The sequence below is a fragment of the Nycticebus coucang genome, chromosome 17 (genome assembly GCF_027406575.1).
Source record: "Nycticebus coucang isolate mNycCou1 chromosome 17, mNycCou1.pri, whole genome shotgun sequence".
In the NCBI taxonomy this organism is placed as follows: Eukaryota; Metazoa; Chordata; class Mammalia; order Primates; family Lorisidae; genus Nycticebus; species Nycticebus coucang.
The window spans coordinates 62,511,084-62,535,122 of record NC_069796.1 but is presented as its reverse complement, the minus strand read 5'-3'; the positions used below and the strand labels follow the sequence as shown (position 1 = coordinate 62,535,122).

At 46.5% G+C, this 24,039-nt stretch overlaps 2 protein-coding genes across 3 annotated transcripts in view; one reads left to right on the top strand and one right to left on the bottom strand.

The window, feature by feature from the left end:
• The window catches only part of CCNJL (cyclin J like), a 121,983-nt gene that overhangs the window by 62,082 nt on the left and 35,862 nt on the right, over nucleotides 1-24,039 (top strand). The window contains exon 6 of one of the 2 annotated variants that reach the window (XM_053566657.1): nucleotides 334-2,413. The exons of the other annotated variant lie outside the window; for it this stretch is intronic. Within the exon in view, the coding sequence (XP_053422632.1) occupies nucleotides 334-754 (421 nt within the window). The 3' untranslated portion in view covers nucleotides 755-2,413. Of the gene's footprint in view, nucleotides 1-333; nucleotides 2,414-24,039 lie in introns of those variants that run through there. 2 annotated transcript variants of the gene reach the window in all.
• On the bottom strand, nucleotides 12,687-20,563 carry FABP6 (fatty acid binding protein 6). Its single transcript, XM_053566659.1, has 4 exons — nucleotides 20,491-20,563; nucleotides 17,900-18,075; nucleotides 15,851-15,940; nucleotides 12,687-12,797 (listed from the first exon to the last, which is right to left on the bottom strand). Exons 1-4 carry the CDS (start codon nucleotides 20,555-20,557, stop codon nucleotides 12,744-12,746), a joined length of 387 nt encoding a protein of 128 aa, XP_053422634.1. The 5' UTR covers nucleotides 20,558-20,563; the 3' UTR covers nucleotides 12,687-12,743.

Genomic DNA, 24,039 nt, shown 5'->3' with positions numbered 1-24,039 from the left:
AGGTACAAGGAATACAGTGTGAGCAAAAGCAGATGGCGTCCTCCCTAGCAGCCGGGCGGTGCCCCAGAAGTTATCATGTGGGGGAAGTGAATCTCAGAGTTTCTCACGGCTGAGTTAGGGCAGCACAGGGGTGCAGGGACAGCTAATCTAGTCTGGAGGAGTCAGAAGAGTTTTTCTGTGTCTGAGTCTAGTCAGAGAACACCTGAGACTGTGCTGCAGGCACAGGTGGTCACAGGCATCTCTTTGGATCCCACTTAGCAAGGCAGGTAAAGGTGCATGCAGGTGTCTGGTGGCCTTTGACTTCAAAGTCTTACCCAGGCCTTTTCCTTTCAGAGCATATGACAATGTCCTCAAGGATGCCGTCTCTGTCAAGAGCCAGGCCTTGGCAGTGGTGCCTGGCACACCCGCCAGCTCTAGCCAAGTGCTATTTCAGCCACCCCCCTACCCTGCTCTCAGCCAGCCAGTGACCACCCTGGCACAGTTCCAGGCCCCAGTGCAGGACCTGTGCTTGGCCTATCGGGACTCACTGCAGACCCACTGTTCAGGCAGCCTGCTGTCAGGGGGCACGAGCTCATCTCTCCACACTCCATACCCTACCTTCCAACCTCTGGATGTGTGTCCCATGCCTGTCCCTGCGTCCCTGAGCATGCAGATGGCCATTACAGCCGAGCCCAGGCACTGCCTCACCACCACCTATGGAAGCAGCTACTTCACTGGAAGCCACCTTTTTCCCACGGGCTGTTTTGACAGATAGGCCAAGGCCACCTCTGGACCCTTGAAGAGGACATTGATGAGGAGAGCTCAGCCAAGTGAGGCCCTGGGAGGCTATGCCCAAAGAGCCTCGTTGCCCGTGAACGTGGAGAGTTCATACTGCTTTTGAATAAAACTGACCCAGAGCAAAACACTCAATGACATACCTCACCTGAGAGCATTCCTCTGAAAGATGTCTTCCACATGTGGCAGGGGGACAAAGAGATGGCTCAGTGGCTGTCCCCTCAAGCAGGGGCCCAGTGAATCAAGAAAGACTTGGTAAAAGGCCAGGAGTCAGGGAACTGGACACAGAACACTAGTCCACAAGCATGTCTGTTTCTTCCCCAACGGTGTCTGTTCCACTGAGAAAGGAGGGGTAGCTTGAAGTGTTCTCAAGACCCCCGGAAGATGGGTCTGGGGTGCTTTTCCTTGCCTGGCTCTATATGGAGGGGCCCCTGCATGTCTACACCTGAGTGTTTTTGCCTTGCAAGGCACAGAGAGGTGGCTGTTTTGCCTTTGTTGTTGAACCTAAACCTTTTTTTGGTCTTTTAGATATTTCACGTGCTGCTGCTTCCTGAAGTGATCTAGTTTTCTGTTCAATAAGATGTCTTGTTTACACACTCTATCAGGGATTTTGTGATACTTGAAAATTCCTTAAGAGAAAAGACAAATGTAATTGCTACACTGCCTGTCCCACGTAAGGGCTGTTAAGTTTTAACCCAGCTTGTTACGGACCTGCAGGTAACCACAGAATTCCCTTTTCAAAAGCAAATGGTTGGGGAAAACCACTTTCCCAGCTCTTGGTTCCAGAAGATTCCATATCTTAGATGCTGTGTTCACCTGTAGAACTTTGATAACTACCCAGAGGTGAAAAGCGTGTTGAAAGAAGATAAAAGTTTAAAACTATCCCTACCTCCCTCTGCCACATTTTTGCAGTGTGCAAGGTTACACTCAGCCTCGTCTTCGAGTTCAACTAAAAGCGAAGGATAATAATGTGGAGTATATGCTTAATGCCACCTGGATTTGGAGAGTGGGATGCCATGGTTATACACCACCGTTGACAGGCAAGCGATTGGTTGGCTCTAAAGCCAGTATTTAGGGATCTGCAGCGAAAGGGATCTCAGGAAGACTCTTGTAACTATGTGCAATATTTTTTATTCTGGCTCGTGGCTTGTGCTCAGCATTTTCTTTCTTTTGGTTGGTTCATGGTCAGGGGACACATTGTCCACCTGTCAACTGGGAGGTATAAAGGAGAATGGAAGCAGTGTTTGTTTGTTTGTTTGTTTTTTAAGAAGAAACCATCTTGTTTTTCTTGGATCCTTTGCCAGTCTAGAAGGCATGGTGGGGGACTGCTGGGAGCCAGTCTCATGCTGATGAGTCAAATCAGAAGGTGATAAAGCTTTTTTTCAGAGCAGAAGAAAAGTCTCCATGTGGAAATAGAATGAAAAGAGAATGGGCCTGGATAAGACCCTGCCACCACTAGCATAGGAAACTGCACGTTCGTTTGTTGTTTTTCTTTTTTTTTCCTTTGCCAACCTCCTCTTATTTATGTGCAACCAGTTTGCATTCCAGGTTATTGTATCTGTCTGCTCTGAGGCCCGTGGCTCGTGAGGGGCCCCTCAGTACAGCCTCATGGTTAGTAGCGTGGACCCCAGAAAAAGGCATTCTGCAATAAACATATCACTTACTCTTTGTCTCTCTGCTTTCTTAATGGGCATCTGTGCTCAGCTCAGCCCCTCCTTCCCTTTTCCAAATCAGCCCTGGTGGGTGTTTGATTGTCTGATTGTGATAAGAGGTGCAGGGGGGTGGCAGCTGCAAGACTGGCTTCCTTGAAGCTGGGCCTTGATGGGGACACAGAGGCTGTATGTATACAGAGAGATATATAAGGCTTGACACCCCAGCTCCAACACCGTCTCAGAGTTCTCCAGACAAACAAACCAATAGGATGTATAGAAAGAGAGATTTATTTTAAGGAATTGGCTTATGCAATTGTGAGGCCTGGCAAGTCCAAAATTGGTAGGGCATGCCAGCACACTGGAAATTGAGGTAAAAGCTGATATTGCAATTCGGTCCAAAATTTGGAAGCTCAGGCATGATTTCTGTATTACAATCTTGAGGCAAAATTCCTTCTCCAGGATACCTTAATTTTTGTTATTAAGGTTTTTAACTAATAGGATGGGACCTACCTGCATTATGGAGGGTAATCTGCTTTTCTTAAAGTCAACTGATTGTGAATGTTAATCATCTAAAAAGTACATCTAGGCTTGGCACCCTTAGCTCAGTGGTTGGGGTGCCGGCCACATACACTGGGACTGGCGGGTTTGAGCCTGGCCTGGGCCTGCTAAACAACAATGACAACTATAACAACAAAAAAATAGCCGGGCATTGGGGTGGGTGCCTGTAGTACCAGCTACTTGGGAGGCTGAGGCAAGAGAATTGCTTAAGCCCAAAAGTTTGAGGTTGCTGTGAGCTGTGATGCCATGGCACTCTACTCAGGGTGACATAGTGAGTCTCCCCCAAAATAAAAACTACATCTAGGCTGGGCAGTGTCTTCTACCTGTAATCCCAGCACTTTAGGACACCAAGGCAGGAGGATTACTTGAATCGGGGAGTTTGAGAGAAGCCTGGGCAACATAGCAAGAGATAACATTTTTATCTCTACTAAAAAATATTTTTTAATTAGCCAAGTGCACTGGTGTGCACCTGTAGTCCTAGCTATTTTGGGTAGCTGAGCTGGGAGGATCTTTTGAGCCCAGGAATTCCAGGCTGCAGTGAGCTACGATCACACCACTGCACTTGAGTCTGTGTGACAGAATGAGATCCTATATCTAAAAATAAAAAGGGCAGCACCTGTGACTCAGTGAGTAGGGCACCGGCCCCATATACCAAGGGTGGCGGGTTTGAACCTGGCCCTGGCCAAACTGCAACAACAAAAAAAATAGCCGAGCATTGTGGCGGGCTCCTGTAGTCCCAGCTACTTGGGAGGCTGAGGCAAGAGAATCGCCTAAGCCCAAGAGCTAGAGGTTGCTGTAAGCTGTGACACCATGGCAATCTTCTGAGGGCAATAAAGTGAGACTCTGTCTCTAAAAAATAAAAAATAAATAAAAAGTAAAAATAAATAATTAGCCAGGTGTGGTGGCTCACACCTGTAATCCTAGCACCTGTAGGCTGAGGCAGCTGGATTGCTTGAGCTCAGGAGTTCAAAATCAGCCTCAGCAAGAGTGAGACCTTGTCTCTACTAGAAATAGAAAAATTAGCCAGTATGGTGGTAGCACCTGTGGTTCTAGCTACTTGCAAGGCTGAGGTAAGAAGATCCCTTATTTGAAGTTGCTGTGAGCTTTGATGACACTACAACACTCTACCCAGGGCAACTGAGTAAGACTCTGTCTCCAAATAAATAAATAATTGAGTAATTAATTTTATAAATAAAATGAAAATACATGTACACTAGTATTTGGACAAACAATGGACACCATAGTCTAGCCAAGTTAATGCATAAAATTAATTGTGACAACCACTTATGAATTCTTGGGAGGCAGTTGGCCTGGTCTCTGAGTTACTGTCTTCTCACCTGTTAAAATGGGATGCCTTATAGAGTTCTCAAAAGGATTAAATAACAATGCACATCAAGACCAGTACCTCAAAAAATAAAGGATAATTATTATATTTCTTTAAATATAAGAAAGTGCATCATGGCTCTGTGCCCATAGCACTGGTTATGGTGCCAGCCACATATGCCAAGGGTGGTGGGTTCGAACCCAGCCCAGGCCAGCTGCAACAAAAAATAGCCGAGCATTGTGGTAGGTGCCTGTAGTCCCAGCTACTTGGGAGGCTGAGACAAGAGAATTGCTTAAGCCCAAGAGTTTGAGGTTGCTATGAGCTGTGACAGCACAGCATTCTTCTGAGGGCAACATAGTGAGACTCTGTCTCCAAAAAAAAAAAAAAATGCATCATTATTTTATGTACCAATAAGAAATTTACACCTTCAGGCCCAACTACTTGGGAGGCTGAGGCAGGAGTACCACTTGACCCCAGGAATTTGAGGTTGCTGTGAGCTATGCCAACACCATGGCACTCCAGCCTGAGCAACAGAATGAAATTCTGTCTCCAAAAATAAATAAAAAGCATGGTGGCTTGTACCTGTAATCATAGTACTTTGGAAGGCTGAGGTAAGAAGATTGTTTGAAGTCAGGAGTTAGAGGCCAGCCTGAGCAAGAGACATACCATGTCACCTGTGGAGGGAACCCGTAGTCCCACCTACTTGGGAGGATGAAGCAGGAGGATAACTTGAGCCTGGGAGTTTCAGGTTGTATTGAGCTATGATGATACCACTGCTCTCTAGCCCAGGCAACAGAGGGAGACCCTGTCTCAGAAAAAAAAAAAAAAAGTGAAAGTATGTGTATAATAGAATTGACGGGTATGAAAAATGTCAGATTCCTACTCCTCTGTGAAGGGGATCTCATTCAGGACCTCTACTATCCTCTGCCCACCCAGATTCCTGCAGGAGAAGAACCCCAGGGAGCTGTTGTCAGTGTGGGGCAGAGCTACTTGCTAAGCACAGATGCCTTCAATTAGGGTGGGGAAGAATGGGGATATGTGCTCAGGGCATGAAGCTGAAGCCCAGACCTAGGAGAGTATTTGTGAATCATGTCCATTAGCAGGTGAGGGCTGTAGGCAGCACTCACCATCTGCTGTGTGCAAGGCCAGGTGAGGCAGGAGGCTCTGGATTTTGGAGGTTCACAGAAAAGCAAGTCTTGGATTTACCAAGAGTGCCCACTTTCCTTTGGGCAAATCTCCCCCCTAGATGTCGTGTGACTGGAGATGCCAACAAACAGCAGCTTTGCCGTGGGTGTAAAGTCGCTCCTGTAATTATTAAGTCAAGAAACAGACTACACGAGATGAGATGGCGTGTAGCGAATTCTTTATTCAGGGTTTTGATTTTATACTTTTCTAGTCATGTACACAATCTATCATGTTAGTTCCATCATTATCTTATTTTACCTATTTGAAATTAACTTGAAAGGAAATATTTTGTTACATATTAATACAATTACTTTTGTAGTAAACCTCTTCTAAACACTGACTAATCTCTGGGCAGGTATCTAAATAAAGATCACAAAGAAGAAAGTAGTCACAGGGGAACAGAGTTAATGGAAGAATATCTTCAAGCGTTCACTCAGTTTACTCAGTATGTAGTAATGACTGTGTCTTTTCCTCAGGGCAGAGCACCTATAGACCTCTGATAATATTTTGTTAACATACGTCAACCCTCTGGCCCGTATCCCTTTGATCTCAGGCTTCATGGGGTGCACAGCTTCAGAGAAATGGCTTATGGAATTTTTAACTCCAGGGAAGCCAACTCTGTGTGTGTCCCAGGGGGGCCCAGGTCCCTTAAGCCTCTGGGAAAAAAGCAAGCCATTTTAAACTCACATTGAGTTCACTTTATGTGCTTGATGTAGGATATGTTTATTTCTAAATATTATCCTACATCTAGACTTCAGTTTCCACATCCGTTACCATGGAGATGGTCAAGTTGATAGATGGTTTTGAGCACTTGGAGTGGGTTGTGCCATAGAAACCCTGGCTCCCTGCCTTCATCCAGAGCTATCACTTATATTTCTGTTTTTCTTTCCTTTTTTTTTTCTTTTTGAGACAAGAGTCTCACTATTTCATCCTGGGTAGAGTGCCGGGCGTCATCCTAGTTCACAGCAACCTCCAACTCCTGGGCTCAAGTGATCCTCTTGCCTCAGCCTCCCAAGTAGCTGGGACCATAAGCACCCGCCACAATGCCTGCCTAATTTTTCTATTTTTAGTAGAGATGGGGGTTTCTTGCTTAGGCTGGTCTCAAACTCTTGATCTCAAGCAATTCACCTGCCTTGGCCTCCCAGAGTGCTGGGATTACAGGTGTGAGCCACCATGCCTGACCTCACTTACATTTCTTTAATATGTGGAGCTCCATGTCAGATTTTGTTTGTTCTCATGCTGGGAGGTGGCTAGAAAAGTTTTTAAAAGTACAGAGATTGTCTTAAAGTCCTCCTAGGGCTGGTTGAATCCAGAGGTTTGTAGACCTGAGCAAGCTGCAGAATGACATGGAGTTTTTCTAAGAAGGGTGGAGCCCCCAAATCTGCATTTCTAGTCAGCTTCCTGGGGATCTGAGCACATGATTTCTTTGAAGATTCAATGAAAAGTTAAAAAATACAGAATCTGGTTCCCAAGCTCAAAGGAGAGAGTCAGGAATCTGACTTTCTAATCTGGATTTCTGAACCATCTGAGTTCTAAACCTCAGCCTTGTTTTATACTTAGTATTCCTTTGTCCATACAGTATTTTCTTAATCAACCTGTGTGAAGGGTTGGGATGCCCAGACTTCTTTTCCAAGGAGAACCCGCTGATTTCTGGACTAACATCACAAATGCCTGGATTCAGAGTAGGGCAAGGTTCCAGTTCCTCATGCCCTCCAAGTTCAAAGCCCATCTCTCCAGAGCTGTATGTCCTTCCTTGTGGAGTGCTCTTCTCCTTTGTCCTGTGGTACTGTCTCTTCACCCTTCATGTAAGTGATTCTCAACTGGGGTCAGTTTTGCCCTTTGGGAGACATTTATCTGTGTCTGGACACATTTTGGGTTGTCAAAACTGAAGCAGGATACTGCTGGCATCAGAGGTGCTGCTAAACTTCCTACCTTGCATAAGATAGCCACCCCATGACAAAGAATTATCCATCCCCAAATGCTGGTAGTGCTGAGGTGGAGAAACCCTGCTTTAGGTCGCAGCTCACGTGCTACCTCCAGAAGAGGCTTCTGTAATAACCCTAGTCACCCTTATTATCCACATTTATTTTCTTCATGGTATTCAAACCATCTGAAATGATCTCATTAATTTGTTGACTTGGTTTGATGGCTCCTGGTTCTGGTAGCAGTAGTCACAGCAGCTGGCATTTATTCAGTACTACTGCGTGTCAGGTACTTGCCCAAATTATTTCTTTTCTTTCTTTCTTTTTTTTTTTTTAGAGACAGTCTTACTTTGTTGCCCTTGGCAGAGTGCTGTGCACAGCTCATAGCAACCTCCAGCTCTTGGGCTTAGGTGATTCTCTTGCCTCAGCCTCCTGAGTAGCTGGGACCACAGGCGCCCGCCACAACGCCCGGCTATTTTTTGTTGTAATTTGGCCAGGGCCAAGTTTGAACCTGCCACCCTCAGTATATGAGGCCGGCACCTTACTCACTGAGCTACAGGTGCCGCCTGACCATATTATTTCTTATAACCATCCTAGTAACACTACAAAGCAGGAGCTAGTATTAGCTGTATTAGTATATTCTACAGATTGGAAGATGAGGTGGAAGATGAGGGCACGGAGAGGTTATCTGCCTGAGGAAGGAGCCACAGTTAAACCCAGGCAGCATGCATCTGCCACTGACTCAAGGTTTTGACATGAATGAGTGGAAGGCTCCATGGCTGCCCCAGCCAGCCATCCCTATCGTCTAGTGAGGAAGACCCGACCACAGCAGTGTAGTGGACATAGGTTCATAGAGTAAGGAGCTGCCTGGCATTCCCAGCCCTGGTTTCTGGTGCAGCCCGGCTTCTGTCAGAGCAGGCTCACCAGCAGACACAGAAGCAGAGGTCCAACACATCTGCCACCGGCTAACGTGATTTGCAGTTCCATCTGTCTCTCCCCAACTTGCTCTGATCTGGGAGAGGCTCCCTGAGCTACTGGTCCCATCTGTGAAGGTGAAGATCTGGGACCAGGGTCAGGGCCTCCCCAGATCACCCCACAGGAGGCTTAGGCCTGCTCCAGGCACCATCTTGCTGGTCAGACAGGCTGGAGAGATGCCCTTCTTACCAGGAACCAGCCTTCTCGTGCTTCTGGGACAGTCCGAGGCACCAAAAGACAGAACATAATCTTACCAGCCCTCATTAGCCAGAGCCTGTTTCTCATAAAAAGAGTCGTGAATCCAATTTCAGCAGAAAGGCAGCACAGCATTTGGCAGATGTCTTAGTCCAGATGCCTGCCAGGACCAGACAGGTGGCATAAAGTGTGTGAATCCAGTGGGGTGAACATGACAATATGAAGGTGGTGGGGACAGTATTGAGTGGTAAAGCCAGTGTCTCCCTAGAGAAGTGATTTTTGAGCACTGTGATTTTTCTTAGGTGTGCCACCGAAATTTTTAAAGATCACTAATGAAGGCTCAGTGCCTGTAGCTCAAGCAGCTAGGGCCACCAGCCACATACACTGGAGCTGGCAGGCTCGAATCCAGCACGGGCCCACCAAACAACAATGACAACTACAACACAAAAATAGCCTGGCATTGTGGCGAGTGCCTGTAATCCCAGTTACTTTGGAGGCTGAGGCAAGAGAATCGCTTAAGCCCAAGAATTTGAGGTTGCTGGGAAGCTGTGACACCACGGCACTTTCTTTACCCAGGGCGACAGTTTGAGACTCTGTCTCAAGAAAAAATAAATCACCAATGAATTAATTTTCCCTTTTACTCTCTCTCTCTTTTTTGAGACAGAGTCTCACTCAGTTGCCCTGGGGTAGAGTGCCGTGGCATCACAGGTCACAGCAACCTCAAACTCTTGGGCTCAAGCGATCCTCTTACCTCAGCCTACCAAGTAGCTGGAACTACAGGTTCCTGCCACAGTGCCTGGTTATTTTTAGAGACAGGGTGTTGCTCTTGCTCAGGCTGGTCTCAAGCTCAAACAATCTGCCCGCCTTCCGCCTCCCAGAGTGCTAGGATTACAGGTGTCAGCCACTGCACCTGTCCATAATTTTCCTATTTTTAGCAGAGGGAAGTTCTCACTCTTGTACAGGCCGGTTTCGAACTCTTAAGCTCGAGGGATCTTCTCTCTTCTCTCCTCGGCTTCCCAGTGTGTTAGGATTATAGTCATGAACCATTCTGCCTGGCAGAGCAAAGCCCCTTAATTTTGTGCATTCTTACTATGTCGCAGGCCCTCTCTTTGACACTTTCCTCATGCACTGTGATTCCTGTTCTGTGTTCACAATACTATCATGAGCTAGTATTATACCATATGAGGTTACTGAAGTTCAGAGAGGCTCAAGGTGTAACCATGGGTGAGTAGTGGGTCTAGGTCTCACATTTAGGTGTCTGATAAGAGAAGCCCATGTGGATCCCCCAAGCCATGTCACCTGTGGTGAAATACAGCCACAGCAAGGCCTGATCGTTCAAGGTATCACTGTTTGCACATCCCCCACATACAGTACCCACATCTGGTGTCCATGGGACAGCAGGGTGGGTGATGGGGCGTCCCCTACTGATGGCCTTTAAAAATTATTTTGGGACGCTCCATGTTTCACCAGATGAGCTTGCCAAGAGGGATGCAGTTATTCTGATGGAGTGGGAAAGAGAACAACTAAGAGCCAAGAGTAAGGTCATGAATAGCCTGGGCTAAACAGCACCTGAACAGAGGACTATGGAATGGGAAGTCATTACAGCATCTTAAACAGCAACATGATGAAGACAGTCTAACTTAGTGTGGATTTTTACCCTTAATTGTTGCAACTCCCCTGTAACCAAGTAAAGGTCTTATTAACTCATTTTATCCGTGGGCAACATGAGGCTCACAAGTTGGCGGCAGAGACACTCCTAGTCCTTTAATCACACTGATTTGAGAATGATGGTGGTGATAATGGAGGTGGTAGTGATGGTGGTAGCAGCTAATCCTGAGTGAGTCTGTAGCAACTCTATTCAGTAGGTACAGTTGCTATCCCTGATTACAGGTGAAGAAACTGAGGCTCAGAGAAATGGATGAACTTACCTAAGGTGACACAACTACTGGATGAAAGAAGAGGGATTTGACCCATGGCAGCGTGACTCCATAGTTGAAACTCTGGATCACTTTCTCTTCTAGCTAAAGAAGTCTCCTGGCAAGATGATAGCTAAATGGATGCTTTACTCCAGCATACCTTCCTCCATTTGCCTCCATCAGTGAGTGAAGCCCAACACATTACTCTCAGAAACTCACTCATTCTCTGCTGTGTGACCTTGGATGAATTTCTTCCCCTCTCTGAGCTTCAGTTTCCATATCTGTGAAATACAAAGTTTAAACTAGCTGAGAGCTGAGGTCCTGCTGTTCCATATTCCATGAGTCTGTGAGTTTGTAACAACACAGGCTTAAGAATTTCTCCCCTGTCAGCAATTTGATTTTGTCCTTGAATCAATTATACAAGCAAAACTCTTTCTCTTTCTCTCTCTCTCTCTCTCTCTCCTTTCCCTCCTCCTCCTCCTCCTTCTCTCTCTCTCTTCAGCCTGATTATGGTTAACTCTCTTTTATTTAGAGACTTATTATCCAAGCTCATTATGAGTAATTATTCAGTCTGGAGAAGAAACAGCAACACTACTAGTTTAATTTAATGCTTACCTAGTTCACTTAATTAGCAATAAATCTTAGCAAAACGATGGAATTCATGGGGTCCTGGCTGGGTAGGTGAGTGGGCAGAGACTGTGTAATGTTCTCAGAAAGATAAACAACGTTTCAGGGTAGAATGTGAAGGGAGGCAAAGAGAAAAGACTGCCAGTGAGCTGAGCCATGACACCTGTCCAGGTTGAGACTGGTCCTCAAAAGTGAAAGGCTGGAGATAGCATAGGATTTCAGGTCAAGCAGCATTTATTCAACACCTATTGTGAACCTATGCAACTTGCTAGGCAAACCCTTATTTCTTAAAGCCCATATGTGAAACTTACACATTGAAGATAATTTAAGTACAACTTGCCTTCGATAATTCAACTCTTATAGTGTGTCTTTTCGTTAGTCACTTAGTAATTTTGATTAGTTAAGGAGGAAGCTTCTCATTCAATACCATGTCTTTTACCCCTCTCACTCTTTTCACAAAGGGAGATCTCAGACTCAGGGCTTTGAGCAGGCAACAGAATCTAGCTAAAAGTCAACATCATTCAGCTTTGACTTTTTAAATAGTTTTACTCCACTTATGGTGAATGATAGTGGCTGTCTGTGTATGGAAGCGACATAAAGTTTCTATTGCAGTAAGAATAAGTGAATTGTCATGCAGAAAAACATTGGGTGAAAGAAGTGAGGGAGTACCCAGATGTGGCAACACTCCCAAGAGCAAGGAAGTTGGAAGAAGCCTTGTTTAGGGCTCTTTGGTTAGGGATAGTCTAGCCAGGACCATCTAGAAGGGTCACCCTCCTGTACTTGCACACTAGGCCTACACAGTTTGCTGTCAGTCTCAGGGCATCTGCTAAACTCAAATGCAGTGGAAGAAAGCTTCTCAAGTGAGGGCTGTGGGCTGCCACAGGATCAGAGTGGCCCTCCAAAGCACCTTTCCTAGCCCACAATAGCCTCTCACAGTTCCCTGCAGGCATCCCATCTAAGCCCTCTGAGTCCAAACCAGGATGTTCCAGCCCCTTCCCATCTCTTCGTCTCCTCTGCTTTTCCATTTTCCCTCCGCCCGTCATAGACTACCATTTTCCCTCCGCCCGTCATTGGTCCTCCCGGCCCCCTTTGTATCAGTGCTTAAACTGAGGCCCACGATGACTCCACAGCAAATAACAGCAGAGCCACAGCCAAGCCACAAGAGCTTCCCTGGTGGAGCCCTGGGACATCCATTTCCTGCCTGGGAGCCCTGTAGCTTGGGCCTTTCCCCCCAACCTCAGAGCCCTGGCAGGCCTGTCGTATGGCCTGATAATCCTCATGTTACCCCTCCCAGGTGACTTTGTCTCTTTAAAGGAGCCCTCTATCAGCACAGAGGTGTGCCCACCTTGCTTCCCATGCACCCCTGCAGCCTCCCCAGGGGCAAGGAGTGCTGCAGCCCACATTCATGTCTTGGCCTGCCATGGTACAACTCCCACAGGGATCTCAGGGCCAGCCTTTGGCCTGTATGGCTATTCTTAGGGGCTTTCCCACCCCCACACAGCCAAAGCTATCCCAAATTGACAGAAAACAAAACCAAAGAGACTCTGGAGTGAACAGTTTCTGTTTGTTTATCAATTTTATTAGTGGGTTTATAGCCCATTGGCCCTGGCCTGGCTTAGGCCACCCTCTTGCTCACACGCTCATAGGTCACGTCCCCGAAGGTGGAGGTCTGAAAAAAGCAGCCAGAACAGAGGGAATCAGTCCCCACCCCAGCCAGACTCCCCCAGGGTGACCAAGGGCATAGCTGAAGGAAGACCAGCCTCCAATCCCAGCCCCAAATGAATAGGAGTCAGGTGCACCACTTCTCCAGGCCTCAGTTTCCCAATTTGTCCCGGTGTCCAGACTTAATAAGGTGAAAACGCTAACCAGCTACAGGGGATGATGTGGCTCTGAGGTGCTAAGCTTCCATCTCTGTTCCTTTCAGTTTGCCCATGTGGACACTTCCCTGGCATGATTCCATTTAATCCTCCTAGCAGCCCTATGAGGCTGCCTCCATTAAACAGAAAAAAAAATTGAGGTTTAGAGAAAGTCAACAGGCCATATTCCAGCACACAGCGTTGTGGGCACCTGTCACACACTTAATGACAGGAAGACGAGGTCCTCACTCTCACCCTTACTAAGATCTAGTAAGAGAAGCAGGCAAAGGGGGTGCTGTTCGCTGCTGGCCCACAGTGTGCAAGCCCTGGGCTCCCCACCATCAAGCCATGCTGTTGTTGGATGTGTATGTGTCACGGGCTGGGCAGATACCCAGTGGAAAGTGCAGCACTCCATGGGAGGGGGCAGTGGCCAGCTCAGAGGAGGCCGGGAGCCACTGGCAAGGAAGAGGGAGGGAACTGGCTGTTGGACAGAATCCTGAAGAATACACTGGATTTAGAAAAGCAAACAGGAGAAAGGGAATTCAGAGCAGAAGGAACCACATGGCACCTAAAGGGAGATAGACAGGAGAGAGGGTGGGACTGGCTCTGAGCACCTGGTCCTTGGGGGCTAGGCTGCAGGAACCTGTGGGATGGGGCAGCACAGAAGCTGGGGATCAGGAGGCGTTTGATTCCTATTAGAGGGCAGCAGTGCAAAGTGATGTGCCTGTGGAATGGATGGAAGATGGGATTGGGGAGAGGTGGGGCGGGGGAGGAGGCTGGGGCTCCGTGTAAGGGAGAGGTGAGGGGAGCACGGCATGGGTACTGGAGGCAGGAGGAGGGGGTCACAAAATGTGCTTTCTATTCTGGATCTGTAAAGATGAGAGATTTGTAACTGGGACGTCTTTTTCTCAGTGCCCAGTTGATGTGCAATTGCACGTGTGTGCATGTGTGCGTTCCTGTGTGCACATAATGACCCTGAACTCTAGGCACTGCTTACACTACACAGGAGCCATGGTCACAAGCCTCTAGGAATTGAGAAACAGATTTGTTCAGCTTAGGAAGATGATTCTCTTGCCAGACATAAGAGACTGTGCTTCTGCTTTCGGTTCTCGCACCATGTGCTCACTCTGCACATCCCAAAGGCCAGGGAGCTTTGCTTCTGGGAATCAGCTCACAATTCACGTAAAACCATGTCCAAAGCTTTCATCAGATTCTCCAGGCCTTCAATTTTCACCCAGAAGAAGAGGGATAGTCACTTTTGTACTTTTTAACACTTTTTCAACACTATACATACACTTGCTAATTTTTAAATTTAAAAAAAGGTAAAGGGAGATAAAAGACTAACTGCCCTGGGAAGAACAAGCGGAAAGTCTAGTCTAAAAGGCAGCTCTTGGGATCTGCCTTCACTGTGTACTAGCTGTGTGGCCTTGGGCAAGTCACGTGTTGTCTCTGAGCCTTGTAAGGCTTCTCTGTAAAAATGGAAATTATGGTTGTTGTGCACTGCATGTTTCTGTGTCCCACTCCCCCCAAATCCTATGTTGAAGCTTTAATGTCCCAGGTGATGATATTTGGAGATAGGACCTTCAGGAGGTAATTAGGTCATGAGGGTGGAGCTATCAGGAGGGATTAGTGCACTTATAAGAAAACATGAAAGGTGGCATGTGGTGGCTCGTGCATGTAATCCCAGCACTTTGGGAGGCCAAAGTGGGAAGCTCAAGTGATCCTCCCAGGAGTTGGAGGCTGCATGAGCTATGATGACACCACTGCCCTCTAGCCTGAGCGACAGAGCAAGACTCCATCTCATAAAAAAGAAGTTATGAGAGAGACAAGAGGTAATCTCTCTGCTGTGGGAAGAAACCAGGAAAAGGGCCCTCTCCAGACCCAGACCATGCCGGCACCCTGATCCTGCCCTTCTCAGCCTCCAGAACAGTGAGGAGTAAATGTTTGCTGTATGAGCCATCTGATCTACGGTACTCTTGTTATAGGACCCCAGACTGAGAGAGGCAGTGTGCTCCTTTCCTCTATACAAGGCTTGAGGTGAGGCTACCAGGAAACAAGTGGAAAAGAGAGACAGGGGCAAGAGGAGGAAAGGGATAGCAAACCCTGCTCCCTCAACACTTCCTTCCCTGCTGGGGAGCTTCTGGGAGGAGGGAAGGGCTCTTTATAGGCCTACACTAGACCCCAGAGCGGCTCTGGCTGGGTCCATGCTCACAATGGAGGATGAAGTGTGGAAATACTTTCCTTTCCCTTTTAACTTCATGCCCATTTCTTTTTCCTGGAGAAAACTCTGGAGACCCAGGGGGAGAAAAAGCAGTGAGAGAAAAAGCACCCCCCAGGGCAGCACCTCCAGCGTGGAAGGGCTCAGTCCACAGATGTGTGATTTGGACCTGCTGGCATTTAAAAAAAATTCTTAATTAGTTGTCAACGTTTAATACAGAGGAGATTTCACACAAAGTGCAAATTTCCAGTTTCTTTTAAGAAATCAGAATCTCTCATAGAAGAGTCTGAAGTCCTTTGTGGAAATGTAGTAAAGTGATGGCTGCTGCTGAAGGGGCCACAGGCTTCCAGACTTCTGTCCCTGAGGTGGCTGAGTGTGGGCACTGGAATCAGACTGCCTAGACCTAGAGTCAAATCCCAACACTGTCCACTATTGCTTAGTTTTCCTGTGCCTCAGTCTCCTCACCTATAAAATGGAAATAAAAATACCCACCCTAACAAGGTTATTGCGAAGATCAGATAACGTGGACCCAGAGCTTTAAAGTGCTTGTAAAGCTGGCCCGCCTCTGGGGGACTGTGGCTGGTGATGGGGGTAGGGTGAGGCAGAACAATTTCTAGGGATCATCCCAGGAACAAGCAGCGAACTCACCTCCACCAGCTTGTCACCCACGATCTCCGAAGTCTGGCGATAGTTAGGGAAGTTCGCCACCACCTTCCCTCCCTCCATCTCCACGGTAACCTATAAGGGAAGCATAGCACTGAGCCTGCTTGCGTTGTCTGGGTCCCACACACAGACCAGCCCCTTGGGGATGAAAAGGCTTTCCTACAGCCCAGCAAGCTCCTCTAGAAATTTGACTGTGGACATACAATGACATCTTTCCTAAGATAAAGACAGACAACCTTGAATATGTCACTTAACCTCTCTGTGCCTCTGTTTACCCACCTCTAAAGTGGAGGTGGTAACTGTACCTACCACTTGGGAGGGTTAAATGACAGATGTGCAGTGTACAGAGAACAGTGTTTGCACTAGGTGAGCTCTCCCTAGGTGTGAGCCACAGAGTTAGTTACAGTCATCAATATTAGGAGGATATGATGTTGTCCAAGCATGTGGATTGCAGCAGTGTTTGTAATAGCAAACAACACAAATCTTCAGCATAGGCCAGCCCACATATCTATCATGAGGGAGCGGTTTAATACATTATGGCATTTCCATGCTCTAGGATACTGTGCACCCATTAAAAAGAATACGGAAAATCAACATGTGCTGACCCAAAAAGACTTCCATGAGAGGTCATTAATCTTTAAAAAATCCAAGCAGAAAAAGATGAATACCATAGCTGCTTACTCTTGGCCTTGGCGTCCTGGAGTGTAAAAGTACCCTCACGGTCATGGTTAGGGTCTGCAGAGGGGATCCAGACTGGGTAGAAAGCCTGAGAGACAAGCCTGGGTAGAGTAGACACAACCAGCCCCTTTAGCTTCTCCGCTACCCAAGATTGCAGATTCAAACCCAGACTTCAGGGCCCAGGCATGTTATCTCTGTGCTGCATGGGAAAGAAGTGACAAAAAGGGTAGGCTGTCTGCAGCCAGACTGCTGGGGTCAGTTCCTCCTCAGCAAATGATAAATGCACATGTGGGTGGGAGCAGGTCAGCATGGAAGGCCAAGCAGGGATTCGTCAGGGCACCTAGAACTTTGCTTCAGAAAGAACCACCAGGCTGGATTAATCAGTGGACTGACTACTGTGTGCACCAGATGAGGGCTTGTCCATTGCAGAGGGGCTGTGCTGTGAGACAGGCCTTCCCAACCATGTTCTGGCTGCAGGGCCTTAGGACACTACTTGGCCTCTGTGAACATCAGTTTCTCCATCTCTACAACAGAAGTAAATTACTAAGTGCCTGTAGTCCCAGCTACTCTGGAAGCTGAGACTAAAAGATGACTTGAGTCCAGGAGTTTGAGGTTGCTATGAGCTATGATGCCACAGCACTCTACCCAGGATGACAGAGTAAGACTCTGGAAAAAAAAAAAAAAAAAGAAGAAGAGAGAGAGAGAGAAAGAAAGAAAGAGAAAGAAAGAAAAGAAAAGAAAATTACTAAATTGTTTTCTTCTAGCCCTATGCTAGGTGCTATGCATTTTCTAGGGACGGCACCTAGCCCCATTTTGCGTACTGGAGATCTGAGGGTCAGGGAAATGAAATGACTTGCTCAGGGCCCCACATCTGCAGATGGGAGAGCATAGTTTCAAATCCAGCTGGGGCTCACTCCCAGGCCTGGGCCCTTTCTCTATGATAAACTGGGAGATAGCACAAAACATCTCTGGAGCCAGATGGCCTGAGGCTCAGATAGTTACTTGCCCCAGTGTGAAGGCCTGTCCTTGCCATGGGATGGAGGGCAAGCCATTTAATCCCACAACTCAGCTCCCTCCCCATCTGTAAAATGAGGACAGTAATTGTAGCAACTTCATAGGGTTAACTGCATTAAGATGAATCCACTATTCAGCAGATGTCTAGGTTTAAATGCTCAGCAAATATTAGCTATTTTCATTACCATTATAGTGTCCATTATTGACTGTTAAAAACCAGGAGTATTAAACTGCCAAGTAACTCAAACTCTGAATTCCAGAGGCTAAACTAGAGAAAGGAGCCTTGGCTTGAGATCAGGGGGACCATGTCTGAGATGGAAAAATCAGCCAGAGGCTTCTCACCTTGAACTTCTTGCCGGTCATGGTCTGTAAGTCGCATTCCTTCCCAATGGTGAACTTGTTGGTCACAATATGGCCCCCAGAATAGTTCTGGGACCAGGTGAAATCCTGCCCGTCCTGCTTTACCTCCGTGATGGTCTTAAAGTTGCGGGCTTTTTCAATCACGTCACTGGAGATCCCTGAGCCCAGCAATAAGCAGAGTGGCCATGTAAGGAGCTGCTTTTAACCCTATAATCTGGAGAAAAATCTCCCCCACCCCACCCACATGGCACATTAGCCTGCAGGCTAAGAGCACAGTGACTGAGACAGATGATACATGACTTAATTCCAGCACTGCTGTAAGCCAGGTAGCCAGGGCAAGTTACTATCATCCACTAAATGGGGTTTTCATCCTCAAAATGGGGATAATAAGGCCCATCTCACAGGGCTGTTAAAAGAACTAAATTCAATGCAATGTGTCTTGTGAAGCTTCTGGCATGTAGTGGGTGCTCGTCAATAACAGCTGATCTTCTGATGGTAATAGCTTATAAACATAACAGAAACTTGCTAAGCTCACAAAGTTCTGGGATGAATGAGACCTTCAAGATTGTGTCTTCTTCTTCTTCTTTTTTTTTTGAGACAGAGTCTCACTATGTCGCCCTCATGGTAGACTGCTGTGACGTCACAGCTCACAGCCACTTCAAACTCTTGGACTTCAGCAGTTCTCTTGCCTCAGCCTCCCAAGTAGCTGGGACTATAAGCACCCACCACAACGCCCGGTGATTTTTTGTTGCAGTTGTCATTGTTGTTTTAGCAGGCCCAGGCCAGGCTCTAACCCACCCCTGTAACCACTGTGCTACAGGTGCTGAGCCCATGTCTTCTTCTTTTTTTGAGACAGAGTCTCACTCTGTTGCCCAAGCTGGAGTGGCATGGTGTCATAGTTCACAGGAACCTCAAACTCTTGGGTTTGGCTGGGCACAGTGGTTCACGCCTATAATGCTAGCACTCTGGGAGGCTGAGGTGGGTGAATTGCCTGAGCTCAGGAATTCCAGACCTGCCTGAGCAAGAGCGAGACCTCGCTCACCTGAGCCCAAGAGTTTGAGTTTGCTATGAGTTATGATGCCATGGCATTCTACCAAGGGTGACAAAGTGAGACTCTGTCTAAAACAAAAACTCTTGGGCTAAAGTGATTCTCTTGCCTCAGCCTCCCAAGTATCTGGGACTACAGCCAATGGCTGGCTGGGTTTTTTCTGTTTTTTGTTTTTTAAGACAGAGCCTCAAGCTATCACCCTGGGTAGTGTGCCATGGCATCACAGCTCACAGGAACCTCCAACTCCTGGGCTTAAATGATTTTCTTGCCTCAGCCTCCCAAGTAGCTGGGACTTACAGAAACCTGCTGCAATACCTGGCTATTTTTTGGTTGTAGTTGTCATTGTTGATTGGCGGGCCCAGGCTGGATTTGAACCAGCCAGCTCAGATGTATGTGGCTGGCGCCTTAGCTGCTTGAGCCACAGGTGCCAAGCCATTTTTTTTTTTTTTTCTATTTTTAATAGAGATGGGATCTCGCTCTTGCTCATGCTGATCTGGAACTCCTGAGCTTAGGCGATCCACCCACGTCACCTCGAGAGTGCAAGATTGTGTCTTCTAATGCTCTTATTTTCTAGGTAGCAAACAAAACTCACATGAGGAAAGTGGCTTCCCAGCTTCTAGGTAGAGTTTAATGGCAGAATTGGGTTTAGAACTAACCTGGACTCACTTCCAGTTCCACAACACTGGACTGTCACAGGGTCCTTCAGGGCCACTGCCAATAATTGACTGCAAAGGGCTCTTGCCTCCTTAAGGTCCCAGGGCAAAAGGCCATGCTCTCAGGGCTGCTCTGGACCAATGGGTGGTAAGAAGTGGGTGCCAGGAGATCGGGCGTGGGTCCCCTGGGGCTGTCTCTGAATCTCAACAATTGCACTTTCTCAGACTTCGATAATGCACAGAGATTTCCTAGGGATTATCAGATCTACTGTGTCAGTGGTTTCTCACAACAGATTAGTGTTATAAGTCAAGTAGTAAGAGGAGTGACACTGTTGGTCTCTCTGCTGACAGTGTCCACCACAGCAAAAGTTTGTCGAATGACTGAGTGAAGGAACAGCTAATCAAACCTGCTCTTTCTACTCATTGCTTAGTTACCTCTCCTAGGCAGGGTGTGATAACACCCCCATCATAGGATCCTGGGTGTTAATGACTTTGGTTACTGACTTGAGTAAATCATGCTGAAGCCCCATCAGTGACACAGAGATAGCCCTTGCATATAGCAGATGTTCAGTAAAAGCTTTGATGAATAAATGCCAAATCTCTACCTCAAACAAGATTTCCACTTCACTGATTACTAGCTGTGTGACCCTGAGTTAGTTCCTCAACTTCTCTGGGCTTTAAGTTTTCCATTTTCCATTAATATTCTCTAAGTGTTTTAAAAAATGTTGTATGGTTCTTATCCTCAGAGCCTAGAACAGAGTAGCTGTTCAACAAATGCATGAATGAATGAAGTCCTGTCCTTAGGGGTTTGGATTGCTGGCCCAGAAATGACAAGCCAGCTCCAGGGAAGGCATACTTAGGAGCTTACTTACCGAGGCGCTTCATGAACTCATCATAATTCTTCTCACTCTCCATCTCGAACTTGCCGTTGAAGGCCATATTGCTGGGAGTCTCGAGACTAGAGAGCAGAGGAGTCAGGAGACAGTCATTGCCGAGGGGTCTAGTGTCCTGGCTTATAAACTCTCCCACTGCTAAGGCTCAGCCCCTAAATCACCCCATGCCCTTCTCTGTCCTGCCCTGAAGAGGAAGCTCTTGCTGTTTTATGATATGGGCAGGACCTGGATGGGCAGAGCCCTGAGGTTATTCACCCTGAAGAAGTGCTGGCTGTGATCCCACTGTCATTGCCAACAAGGCCAGGGCCAGGACTGCCCTGGATTTGAGGGCTCATCCAGCTCTCTGCCCATCCCTCTCCCCATTCACCCACACCCTGCCCTCTGCCCACAATCTCATCAGCTCTCATTCACTCTCGATCTCCTCACTCAGCAACCAAAGTGCGCTGAGCACCTACTGCACATGGGGCCAGCACTGAGGACACACAGGTAAATGGGTCTAGTCCACAGACAAGGCACACACCTGCAGAGAGCTCTTGTGTCAGCAGCATGTGGTAGTGTCCTGAAAGAAAAGCAGATGGGTGTCCTGGGGCTGGGGGAGGACCAATGGTATCCATCAAGGGGAGGCTGGTGTATCTTTGGGGAAGGAGGAGGTGGCATTTGACATAAGTCTCAGAGGACTCAGAGGATTTGGGTGGGTAGAAAAGTGAGAAGGTTGGAGGAGGCTGAGAACAAAGGGAGGCAGTGTTCTAGGGAATATTACCTGTCTTGTGGGGTTGTTGTCTGTCAAGCAAAACTGACCATACAGAACGTGGAGTACTCTATGAAAGCTTCTATTACCATTGTTATTAACTAAGGAAATCTCTGCTCCAAAGCTGAATTTACCACAGATGGTGACTCCCAGACCTGGGACTAAGTGGCTTCTGAACTGATGAAAAACCAACTTTGCCATATTTTACCAGTATTCAGTCTCCAATCTTGGAATTCCTTACCGAAGCCAGGAGTCTTATTTTAATCTAACACACACAGAATCATGGATTTTTCTGATGGTAAATTATATGTATTAAAATTTCAAATAATTCAGAGCAAGTGAGAGTCTTGGCAGAAGGGACCCCTGATGACAGTTTGTATCTCTCATTCTATACTTTTATGCATACATATACTTTCTTATGTAAATGAGATCATATTACTCTGTCTTCTTTCTATGTAATGATACAGGTACATCTCTATATTGTTACATAAAGGTGTATCATATCTTCTTTAATAGCTCCTGAGAATTCTATTAAATGTATGTTTCATAATTTACTCTGATATAAACATTCTTGTTTACACTTCTTGGTGTACTAGTCAGATTATTTACTAAAGTTAATGTCTAAGGATGAGTTCCCAGACGTGAAATTCCTGGAACAAAGGGTTCTTTCTTTTCTTTTTTTTGGAGACAGACTCTCACTTTGTTGCCCTCTGTAGAGTGCGATGGCATCACAACTCACAGCAACCTCGAATTCTTGGGCTCAAGGGATTCTCTTGCCTCAGCCTCTCAAATAGCTGGGACTACAGGCACCCACCACAAAACCTGGCCATTTTTAGACATGGGGTCTCTCTCTGGCTCAGGCTGGTCTCCAACGTGTGAGCTCAGGCAATACACCTGCCCATTTTGCCTAGGAGCGAACAGTTTCAAGGAAATTAAGTAATTTGCCTGAAGTCACAGAGCTGCCATGTATAGTTCATATTTACTATAAAAACATGTCTTTTAAAGACATTTCCAAAAAATCCCTGTAATCCTATAACTATACAGTAACTGCATTTATTTTTCTGCACTCTTCCTCCCTCTCACCCTGTCTCTCTCCTTCTCTTCCATCTTTGCTGTCTTCCTGATCAACTCTATAACCAATACATAAATGCAATATTGCATTCTGTTTTCTTCACACAGCATTAGTTGACAAACACAGTCCCATGCTTCTCTAAAACTGTCACATTTATTGTTAGAGATGGCAGAGTATGAGTCCACCAATGGAAACATTAGCCATCTCCAGCTGCTCGCTGTTGGACTTCTAGATGGATCCCCATTTACTCCATTAAATACATCATAAAGCTACAGGGAGTGTCTTTATGTGCAGGAGATTTTTTGCCATTATTTTCACTGATTTTTCAGTATAGGCATACCTGGAGACATGGCAGGGTCAGTTCTAGACCACTGCAATAAAGCAAATGTCACAATAAAGTGAGTCTGTCCAGGCTTGGTGGTGCACTTCTCTGGTCTCAGCTACTTGAGAGGCTGAAGTGGGAGGATCACTTGAACTCAAGAGTTTGAGACCAGCCTAAGCAACATAGCAAGACTCTTATCTCTTAAAAAATAACACACACACCACGGCACTCTACCCAGAGCGACAACTTACCAAAAAAATAAATAAAAATAAATAAATAAATAAATAAATAACACACATGGTTCGTTGCCCATAGCTCAGTGGTTAAGGCTCCAGCCACATACACAATGGCAAGCAGTTTCAAAACCAGCCCGGGCCAGCTAAAACAACAATGCCAACTGCAACAACAACAACAAAGAATAGGGCGGCACCTGTGGCTCAGTGAGTAGGGCGCCGGGCCCAGATACCAAGGGTGGCTGGTTTGAACCCCGTCCCCGCCAAACTGCAACAAAAAAATAGCGGGGCATTGTGGCGAGCACCTGTAGTCCCAGCTACTCAAGAGGCTGAGGCAAGAGAATCTCTGAAGCCCAAGAGCTGGAGGTTGCTGTGAGCTGTGATGCCACAATACTCTACCGAGGGCAACAAAGTGAGACTCTGCCTCTAAAAACCAACAAAGAAATAGCCAGGCATTGTGGCGGGTGCCTATAGTCCCAGCTACTTGGGAGGCTGAGGCCAGAGAATCCCTTAAGCCCAAAGAGTCTGAGGTTGCTGTGAGCTGTAATATGTGCTTATACATAGTATTTTGACCTCCTCTCATGAATCATAAATCTTCTTAATGGCATCTATAACGGTAAATAATTTTCAGAAGGTTTTCAGCATACTTTTCCCTGATCCATCGAGGAATCACTATCTATGGCAGCCTTATGAAATGTTTATCTTACAGAAGAGGATTTGAAATTTGAAATCACTCTTTGATCTATGACCTGCAAAATGGATGTTGTGTTAGCAGGCATGAAAATAATACTAATTTCTTTGTAAATCTCCATTACAGCTTGGGTGACCAAATGCATTCATTGTCAATGAGAGAGATATTTTGGGGGAAAAAATTTTTTTTTCTGAGCAATAGGTCTCAACAGTGGGCTTTAAATATTTGGTAAACCATGCCATAATCCAGGCTTTATTGTTCCATTTATACAGCAAAGGTAGAGTAGAGTTAGCATTATTCTTAAGGGTCCAAAGATTTTTAGAACTGCAAATGAGCATTGGGTTCAACTTTAAGTTATCAACTTCTTTTTTTTTTTTTTTTTGTAGAGACAGAGTCTCACTTTATGGCCCTCGGTAGAGTGCCATGACATCACACAACTCACAGCAACCTCCAAGTCCTGGG